This window comes from Coregonus lavaretus (genome assembly GCF_964263955.1).
Source record: "Coregonus lavaretus genome assembly, contig: HAP1_SCAFFOLD_6754, whole genome shotgun sequence".
Lineage (NCBI taxonomy): Eukaryota > Metazoa > Chordata > Actinopteri > Salmoniformes > Salmonidae > Coregonus > Coregonus lavaretus.
The window spans coordinates 8,331-19,373 of record NW_028158036.1 but is presented as its reverse complement, the minus strand read 5'-3'; the positions used below and the strand labels follow the sequence as shown (position 1 = coordinate 19,373).

Here is an 11,043-nt window from a genome sequence, read left to right as displayed (position 1 = left end):
CTGAGTCTCCTGGGTGATTGTAGCTCAGGTCCAGCTCTCTCAGGTGTGAGGGGTTTGACTTCAGAGCTGAGACCAGAGAAGCACAGCCTTCCTCTGTGACTAGACAGCCTGACAGCCTGCAAATAGTCAAATTATATTAAAACCAAACTGCTATTCTTTGGTGGTCAAAATAGTGGCAGTATATTTTTCTACATATTAAGATACATCAGTGTCCTGAAACCTTCCATATCTATTCATAAATTAATGTATCATTATTAGAAATTATCATAATATTGCTTGTAGAGAGAAACATGTATAGTACAAATATTTGAGTAGACTGACAAGAGCAGTTTAAAAAGCAGTATCAGTCAAAAGACAGACAGTGAGGTATCATATTTAGATTGTATTGAGTATACAGTCCACACCATATCTATTTTGACAATGAAGCTAACATTTTAAATGTGACTCTATACTCCAGCATTTTTGATTTGAGATCAAATGTTTCATATGAGGTGACAGTATATAATGTCACCTTTTATTTGAGGGTATTTTAACATTTAACATTTTACATTTTAGTCATTTAGCAGAAGGATTACTTTATCCTATCCCAGGTATTCCTTAAAGAGGTGGGGTTTCAAATGTCTCCGGAAGGTGGTGAGTGACTCCGCTGTCCTGGCGTCGTGAGGGAGCTTGTTCCACCATTGGGGTGCCAGAGCAGCGAACAGTTTTGACTGGGCTGAGCGGGAACTATGCTTCCGCAGAGGAAGGGGAGCCAGCAGGCCAGAGGTGGATGAACGCAATGCCCTCGTTTGGGTGTAGGGACTGATCAGAGCCCGAAGGTACAGAGGTGCCGTTCCCCTCGCTGCTCCAAAGGCAAGCACCATGGTTTTGGAATGGATGCGAGCTTCAACTGGAAGCCAGTGGAGTGTGCGGAGGAGGGGGGTGACGTGAGAGGACTTGGGAAGGTTGAACACCAGACGGGCTGCGGCATTCTGGATGAGTTGTAGGGGTTTAATGGCACATGCAGGGAGGCCAGCCAACAGCGAGTTGCAGTAATCCAGACGGGAGATGACAAGTGCCTGGATTAGGACCTGTGCCGCTTCCTGTGTAAGGCAGGGTCGTACTCTCCGAATGTTTTAGAGCATGAACCTGCAGGAGCGGGTCACCGCCTTGATGTTAGCGGAGAACGACAGGGTGTTGTCCAGGGTCACGCCAAGGCTCTTCGCACTCTGGGAGGAGGACACAACGGAGTTGTCAACCGTGATGGCGAGATCATGGAACGGGCAGTCCTTCCCCGGGAGGAAGAGCAGCTCCGTCTTGCCAGGGTTCAGCTTGAGGTGGTGATCCGTCATCCATACTGATATGTCTGCCAGACATGCAGAGATGCGATTCGCCACCTGGTTATCAGAAGGGGGAAAGGAGAAGATTAGTTGTGTATCTTCAGCGTAGCAATGATAGGAGAGGCTGTGTGAGGATATGACAGAGCCAAGTGACTTGGTGTATAGGGAGAAAAGGAGAGGGCCTAGAACTGAGCCCTGGGGGACACCAGTGGTGAGAGCACGTGGTGCGGAGACAGCTTCTCGCCACGCCACTTGGTAGGAGCGACCGGTCAGGTAGGACGCAATCCAGGAGTGAGCCGCGCCGGAGATGCCCTGCTTGGAGAGGGTGGAGAGGAGGATCTGATGGTTCACAGTATCAAAGGCAGCAGACAGGTCTAGAAGGACAAGAGCAGAGGAGAGAGAGTTAGCTTTAGCAGTGCGGAGAGTCTCCGTGACACAGAGAAGAGCAGTCTCAGTTGAATGACCAGTCCTGAAACCTGATTGGTTTGGATCAAGAAGGTCATTCTGAGAGAGATAGCAAGAGAGTTGGCTAAAGACGGCACGCTCAATAGTTTTGGAAAGAAAAGAAAGAAGGGATACTGGTCTGTAGTTGTTGACATCAGTGGGGTCGAGTGTTGGTTTTTTGAGAAGGGGAGCAACTCTCGCTCTCTTGAAGACGGAAGGGACATGGCCAGCGGTCAAGGATGAGTTGATCAGCGAGGTGAGGTAGGGGAGAAGGTCACTGGAGATGGTCTGGAGAAGGGAGGAGGGGATGGGGTCAAGCGGGCAGGTTGTTGGGCGGCCTGCAGTCACAAGTCGCAGGATTTTATCTGGAGAGAGAGGGGAGAAAGAAGTCAAAGCATAGGGTAGGGCAGTGTGAGCAGGACCAGCAGTGTCATTAGACTTAACAAACGAGGATCGGATGTCGTCAACCTTCTTTTCAAAGTGGTTGACGAAGTCATCCACAGAGAGAGGGGGGGGGGGGGGGGGGGGGGATTCAGGAGGGAGGAAAATGTGGCAAAGAGCTTCCTAGGGTTAGAGGCAGATGCTTGGAATTTAGAGTGGTAGAAGGTGGCCTTAGCAGCAGAAACAGATGAAGAAAATGTAGAGAGGAGGGAGTGAAAAGATGCCAGGTCGGCAGGGAGTTTAGTTTTCTTCCATTTCCGCTCCGCTGCCCGGAGCTCTATTCTGTGAGCTCGCAATGAGTCATCAAGCCACGGAGCTGGAGGAGAGGACCGAGCCGGCCGGGAGGATAGGGGACACATAGAGTCAAAGGATGCAGAAAGGGAGGAGAGGAGGGTTGAGGAGGCAGAATCAGTAGATTGGAGGGAGAAGGATTGAGCAGAGGGAAGAGATGATAGGATGGAAGAGGAGAGAGTAGTGGGAGAGAGAGAGCGAAGGTTGCGGTGGCGCATTACCATCTGTGTAGGGGCAGAGTGAGTAGTGTGGGAGGAGAGCGAGAGAGAAAAGGAAACAAAGTAGTGGTCGGAGACATGGAGGGGAGTTGCAGTGAGATTAGTAGAGGAGCAGCATCTAGTGAAGATGAGGTCAAGCGTATTGCCTGCCTTGTGAGTAGGGGGGGACGGTGAGAGGGTGAGGTCAAAAGAGGAGAGGAGTGGAAAGAAGGAGGCAGAGAGAAATGAGTCAAATGTGGACATAGGGAGGTTGAAATCCCCCAAAACTGTGAGGGGTGAGCCATCCTCAGGAAAGGAACTTATCAAGGCGTCAAGCTCATTGATGAACTCACCAAGGGAACCTGGAGGGCGATAGATGACAAGGATATTAAGCTTAAATGGGCTAGTGACTGTGACAGCATGGAATTCAAATGAGGAGATAGACAGATGGGTTAGGGGAAAAATTGAGAATGTCCACTTGGGAGAGATGAGGATTCCTGTACCACCACCCCTCTGACCAGATGCTCTCGGGGTATGCGAGAACACATGGTCAGACGAGGAGAGAGCAGTAGGAGTAGCAGTGTTTTCAGTGGTGATCCATGTTTCCGTCAGCGCCATGAAGTCGAGGGACTGGAGGTTGGCATAGGCTGGGATGAAGTCAGCTTTGTTGGCAGCAGAACGGCAGTTCCAGAGGCTGCCTGCGACCTGGAACTCCAGGAGTGGGGTGCGTGCAGGGACCGCCAGGTTAGAGAGGCAGCAGCCACGCGGTGTGGTGCGTTTGTGTAGCCTGTGCAGAGAGGAGAGAACAGGGATAGGCAGAGGCATAGTTGACAGGCTGTAGCAAATGGCTACAAAAATGCAGAGGAGATCGGAATGAAATAAGCTAAGCATCTGGGAGAGGAGAGAGCGGGGCCTTCCTCACCAAAAACTTCTACCTCAGAAACTAAAATTGTTTCACTGAACCACCCGAACAAAAACTCTCCCAACTTCCACCTTTAGAAATCAGAATTGTTGTGAACCACAGCGGTTCAATGTTTAAAGGAATAGACTCAACCCACTTTATTCAGCTAGCTAACTATGACACCATAGCTAACTAGCATGCTAGCATCCAATAACAATAACACACAGTTTAGCACCAACACTTGGTCACAACAAACCACCAATAGTGTGTTAACTAGCTAACTAGCATGCTAGCATCCAGTAACACACAGTTTAGCACCAACACTTGGTCACAACAAACCACCAATAGTGTGATAACACACTAAACAGATCATTCGTGTCTGTGTCAAGTTCCTTTCATGACGCAGCAATGATTAAATGTTGGCTAGCTAGGACAAGTATATTGTATTTAGCTACTACAGTACAGTTAGCTGGTCGTGTTGGGTAGCTAGCAATGGCCACTGTGTTGACTTTGTTTGAAGAACGGCTAGCTAGCTAGCTTCGTGCTACACCCGGCACACAATGGCTACTGTGTTGACTCTGACTCTGTTCTAAAAAACGGCTAGTTAGCTCGCTTCGTGCTACAGCCGGCACGGCCGAAGACACTGCCAACCTACAGTAACTACCCACAACAACCCACGATGCCTAGCTATGACGCCATAGCTAACTAGCATGCTAGCATCCATTAACACACAGTTTAGCACCAATACTTGGTTACAACAAACTGCCAAGAGTGTGTTAGCACACTAAACAGATAATTCATGTCCGTGTCTAGTTCCTTTCATAACGCATAACGCAGCAAAAATTAAACGTTGGCTAGCAGCACATTAACATTGGAAACAGCTCTCCACCGTTGCTAAACGTTACTAGTAGCTACCCGCTAGCTAGCTAGCCTCGTGCTTCGATACTAACCTACAATTACCTACGGAAACCTACAATAACAACAATACTAACCTACAATAACTACAATACCTAACTACAACTAACTACCTACCTACGATCTAATACATGGTTAAGCTTTACTCAACACCATATGAGAAGCTTACCTCCTGCTTACCTCCTGCTAGAGAAAAACACAACCTCTCCCGATGGTGTCCTACCCATACATATCTGTTTCACCGTTTAGAAATGAAAGCCCTTTATGTATCTAGTCCCCATTTGAAGAAGTCATAAGTATTCTGACCAATTCACTTATAGTGTATTAAAGTAGTCAAAAGTTTAGTATTTGGTCCCAAACTCATTGGTTGCATTTGCAGTTTGTTTTGGTTGTGTTTTGGGTTATGTTTTGTCCAATAGTAACTGAATGGTGGATGATGACAGGATTAATCTTCTTTCTAAGTGAGTAGATAACATGTTTCTGAACACTTCTACATTCATGTGGATGCTACCATGATTATGAATAATCATGAAGGAATCATGAATAATAATGAATGAGAAAGTTACAGAGGCTACAACAATACATGCTAACCTCTCACCATTACCAATAACAGAGGGGGTATGATCCTTGTTCCTCTGTAACTTTCTCATTCATCATCATTCACGATTCATTCATGATTATTCATAATCATGGTAGCATCCACATGAATGTAGAAGTGTTCAGAAACATCTTCTATTCTTACTGACAATACAAGTGAAGTGACTCCAAAATGACAGGACATTATTCACCATTCAGTTTCTATTGGGAAAAACATCATCCAAAACACAACTAAAACAAACTGCAAATGCATTCAACAAGTTTGTAGAATCACAAGCTTGATGTAATCACTGCAGTTATGGAATATTGGACCAAACACTTTGTTATGTATTTTTATATTTTTATTTTATTTAACAAGTCAGATAAGAACAAATTATTATTTACAATGACGGCCTACACCGGCCAAACCCAGACGACGCTGGGCCAATTGTGCGCCGCCCTATGGGACTCCCAATCACGGCCAGTTGTGATACAGCCAGGAATCGAACCAGGGGGCCTGTTGCGTCACTCGGGAGCCCAATAAACTTTTGACTAATTGAATTTGTCCAAATAATTACGACTTTTTCAAAAGGGAGAATTAGATACATTAAGTGCTTTCATTTCTAAATGGTAAAAAATATATATGTATGAATACCCTCAAATAAAAGGTGACATTCTGTACTGTTGCCTAATATGAAACGTTCTATCTCAAATCCAAAATGCTGGAGCATAGCACCAAATGTAAGACTGTAAGCTTCACTGTCCAAACACATATGGTGTGGACTATGTGTGCCTGGTAAACACATGTGGATCTGGTGAACAGTTATCACTTATTGACCAACTACAGGAATACTGACCTCAGAGTCTCCAGTTTACAGTGGGGATTCCCCAGTCCAGCAGAGAGCAGCTTCACTCCTGAATCCTTCAGGTCATTGTTACTCAGATCCAGCTCTCTCAGGTGTGAGGGGTTTGACTTCAGAGCTGAGACCAGAGAAGCACAGCCTTCCTCTGTGACTCCACAGCCTGACAGCCTGACAGAGAGATCATCATGATTTCACAAACTGTTAATTTAACACCAGTAGTGTAGAAGGACAATGGCAGATGCATTTCGTTTATTCTCTTAAACAACATATAGATTCATCTTCTGTCTCCTAGAATTGTATGGTCATATTGTTACACTAAAGTGAACATCAATGCATTGATTCAATATGTTTTTCAAAATTAATTATATACATATTATAATACATATATTTATCTGAACATTTCTTCTTGATGATTAGTACTTAAATGTCATTTTATGTACTCACAGAGCAGCTCTGGAGGATTTGACCACTGGCAGCAGCCTCAGAAGACCTTCCTCTGATCTGGAGTATTTTTTCAGGTCAAACACATCCAGCTCCTTTTCTGAAGTCAGCAACACAAAGACCAGAGCTGACCACTGTGCAGGTGACAGTTTGGCTTCTGAGAGACTTCCTGATCTCAGGTAGCTTTGGATCTCCTCCACTAGAGAATGGTCATTCAGTTCATTCAGACAGTGGAACAGATTGATGCACCTCTCTGGAGAGGGATTCTTCCTGATCTTCTCCTTGATGTACTTGACTATTTCTTTATGGCTCTGTGAGCTGCTTCTTGTCTTTGTCAGTAGACCTCGTAAGTGCTTCTGATTGGACTCCAGTGAGAGGCCCAGAAGGAAGCGGAGGAACAGGTCCAGGTTTCCTGTCTCACTTTGTAAGGCTTTATCCACAGCACTCTTGTAGACAGTAACTTCAGTAACTTGCGGTTCGGCCATTAGATTCTCATTGTTGTTGATGAATGAGAGGAACACATATACAGCAGCCAGAAACTCCTGAATGCTCAGATGCACGAAGCAGTACACCTTGTCCTGGTACAGCACACATTCCTCTTTAAAGAGCTGTGTGCACAATCCTGAGTACACAGAGGCTTCATTGACATCAATGCCAGCATCTTTCAGGTCTTCTTCATAGAAAATCAGATTGCCATTCACAATCTGTTGAAAAGCCAGTTTTCCCAGTGAAAGAATGCTCTCTTTATTCCAGTGTGGACCTGTCTCTTCTTTCCCAAGATACTTTTCATTCTTCTGTTTGGTATGAAACTCCACAAGGTGTATGAACATCTCAGTCAGAGTCTTGGGCATCTCTTCTCTCTTGTCTGTACTCAACATGTGTTCAAGGACTGTTGCAGAAATCCAACAGAAGACTGGAATGTGGCACATGATGTGGAGGCTCCTTGATGTCTTTATGTGTGAGATGATTCTGCTGGTCAGGTCCTCATCACTGAATCTCTTCTTGAAGTACTCCTCCTTCTGTGGGTCATTGAACCCTCGTACCTCTGTCACCTGGTCAACACACACTGAAGGGATCTTATTGGCTGCTGCAGGTCGGGTAGTTATCCAGAGGAGAGCAGAGGGAAGCAGATTTCCCTTGATGAGATTTGTCAGCAGAACATCCACTGAGGTTGACTCTGTGACGTCACAACAGATCTTGTTCTTCTGGAAGTCTAGGGGCAGTCGGCACTCATTCAGACCATCAAAGATGAACAGAACTTTGTACTTGTCGTAGTTGGAGATTCTTGATTCTTTGGTTTCCATTGATAAGTGATTGAGAAGTTCAATCAAAGTGTGTTTTTCCTTTTTCATCAAATTCAGCTCCCGAAAAGGGAAAGAAAATACAAATTGGACATCCTGATTTGCTTTTCCTTCAGCCCAGTCCAGAATGAACTTCTGCACAGAGACTGTTTTTCCAATGCCAGCGACTCCCTTTGTCAGCACAGTTCTGATAGGTTTGTCTTGTCCAGCTAAGGGTTTGAAGATGTCGTTACATTTGATTGCAGTCTCTGGTCTTGCTTGTTTCCTGGCTGTAGTCTCAATCTGTCTCAGCTCATGTTCATTATTGACCTCCCATTTTCCACCCTCTGTGATGTAGAGCTCTGTGTAGATCTTATTGAGAAGTGTTGGATTTCCTTGTTTAGCGATCCCCTCAAATACAAATTGAAACTTCTTCTTTAGATTAGATTTGAGTTCACGTTGGCAAATCACAGCAAGCTCATCTGAATCTATAAATAACACAGAGGATGTTAATATTCTGTCTGATTTAATGCCTACAGTATTGTAAGACTGTGTTATAAAGTTTGACGAGTTCACTAGGTGTTGTGTTAAGACTGCTACAATATCATTTAGTTACACAGCTACTTTAGCTGTACTTTAGCTACAGCTTTGAAATGTTTGTTCTAAAACAGCATTCAACATGAGGCAGACAGCTCTTACTTTTCTCCAGTGTGTCAGCAAGCTCCTTCTGGTTCATTTTCCTCAGGACGTGCAGTGTGCTCTTCAGAGCCCCCTCTCTGACACTGCTATCCTGCTTCTCATCTTCAGCGTCCATCACTTCCTTATCCTGCTTCTGACTCTCAAAGCCTTCTGGGAGTTCTGGACTAAGAATCCTCTTGAACTTCTTCATAATTCTGCTTTGAAAGATGATAAACTTGTAACCTCAATTTTGAGAAAAATGGCCTTTGAAAGCTTTGGTTCACCAACTGGAGAGCTCTTCTTTATCTACAGTGGTATTACTTTGGCAGATAATGTCACCCATCTAAATAAATAGTATACAGTGAGGGAAAAAAGTATTTGATCCCCTGCTGATTTTGTACATTTGCCCACAGACAAAGAAATGTTCAATCTATAGTTTAAATGGTAGGTTTATTTGAACATTGAGAGACAGAATAACAACAAAAAAATCCAGAAAAACGCCTGTTACCTTGGCCGTGTGTTTTGGGTCATTGTCATGCTGGAATACCCATCCACGACCCATTTTCAATGCCCTGGCTGATGGAAGGAGGTTCTCACCCAATATTTGACGGTACATGGCCCCGTCCATCGTCCCTTTGATGCGGTGAAGTTGTCCTGTCCCCTTAGCAGAAAAACACCCCCAAAGCATAATGTTTCCACCTCCATGTTTGACGGTGGGGATGGTGTTATTGGGGTCATAGGCATCATTCCTCCTCCTCCAAAAACGGCGAGTTGAGTTGATGCCAAAGAGCTCCATTTTGGTCTCATCTGACCACAACACTTTCACCCAGTTCTCCTCTGAATCATTCAGATGTTCATTGGCAAACTTCAGACGGGCATGTATATGTGCTTTCTTGAGCAGGGGGACCTTGCGGGTGCTGCAGGATTTCAGTCCTTCACGGCGTAGTGTGTTACCAATTGTTTTCTTGGTGATCATTGACAAGATCCTCCCGTGTAGTTCTGGGCTGATTACTCACCGTTCTCATGATCATTGCAACTCCACGAGGTGAGATCTTGCATGGAGCCCCATGCCGAGGGAGATTGACAGGTCTTTTGTTTTTCTTCCATTTGCGAATAATCGCACCAACTGTTGTCACCGTCTCACCAAGCTGCTTGGTCTGATTGATTGATTGCTTCTGTGGACAGGTGTCTTTTATACAGGTAACAAGCCAAGATTAGGAGCGCTCCCTTTAAGAGTGTGCTCCTAATCTCAGCTCGTTACCTGTATAAAAGACACCTGGGAGCCAGAAATCTTTTGATTGAGAGGGGGTCAAATACTTATTTCCCTCATTGAAATGCAAATCAATTTATAACATTTTTGACATGCGTTTTTCTGGATTTTGTTGTTGTTATTCTGTCTCTCACTGTTCAAATAAACCTACCATTTAAATTATAGATTGATCATTTCTTTGTCAGTGGGCAAACATACAAAATCAGCAGGGGATTAAATACTTGTTTCCCTCACTGTAGTTGACGTAATAACTAGACTATATACAAGGAGTACCAGTACCGAGTCAATGTGCAGGGGTACCAGGTAGTTGACGTAATAACTAGACTATATACAAGGAGTACCAGTACCGAGTCAATGTGCAGGGGTACCAGGTAGTTGAGGTAATAACTAGACTATATACAAGGAGTACCAGTACTGAGTCAATGTGCAGGGGTACCAGGTAGTTGAGGTAATATGTACATGTAGGTAGGGGTAAAAGTGACTAGGCAATCAGGATAGAGATTACATCTCCTCATCCAGGGAGTGCACACACACACACACACACACACACACACACACACACACAGTGAATGTTGTGTTTGTTTGATAATGTTTCAGGACTATGAAAATGGAAAAAAGGATTAGCCTATGAATTATGAAAACAACAAAAATAAATGGTAAAATGGGAGAGGAGAATTGACTAGAGACAGTGTTGTTTAACTCACTGATCATGACCCATGAGTTCTTCTTACCTTTGTTCACTAGAAAAGTCTCCCTCTCTAAACTGTATAGGTGGATGCATAGACCAGTCACTCTTCATGGACACACAGCTGGGTACAGGGGAGGCTGGTCTCTCCTGCTTGATTGGACTTTAACACAACAGAGACAAACATTACGTCTCTCATCTACTCTGAGCTCAGATGGGGAAACAAGAGTTTCATTCCAAAACACTATATATCAATTTTCAGAAATGTTGGTCAATTAGCTTTTATTGTTTAAAGAAATTATTAAACCACTACAAGGCTTTATAAAGGTGTCTAAAGTGGGTCATTTCCACTTTAAAATGTCAGACTTGATTTGCCCTGATGAAAAATGTATGAACCCCTTCAGAAAATATCCCTTAATTATAACCCACCGAAAAATACACATTTGCTGTTGCTGCAGGATTATGTTCCTGCTGTGAGAAACTGGGTCAAATTAAGATATGGCATCTGTAAATGCATTCATCTTAAGGTTGCTAGCTGAGACAACCACGTATCACAGTCAAATATACAGGATACGAACATTACATTCCAGCTAAACAATGGTTTTAAATCACATCTAAAATCTACAATAGTTATATTGAAGGTACCCATTAGTAATCACTTCTGATGAAAAAACACAAATGTGATTTTCTTTTCTCCTATATAGCATTTTGTAATATACATTCTTAAACAATATTGTCAGCT

At 44.1% G+C, this 11,043-nt stretch overlaps 1 protein-coding gene across 1 annotated transcript; it reads right to left on the bottom strand.

Annotated features, from left to right (window-relative positions):
* Positions 1 to 5,658: 5,658 nt before the first annotated feature.
* Positions 5,659 to 8,557, bottom strand: LOC311124486 (NLR family CARD domain-containing protein 3-like; the record flags this gene model as incomplete). Its single annotated transcript, XM_084198626.1, has 4 exons — positions 5,659 to 5,664; positions 5,998 to 6,115; positions 6,392 to 8,156; positions 8,368 to 8,557. 4 exons carry the CDS (start codon positions 8,555 to 8,557, stop codon positions 5,659 to 5,661), a joined length of 2,079 nt encoding a protein of 692 aa, XP_084054752.1.
* Positions 8,558 to 11,043: the final 2,486 nt, after the last annotated feature.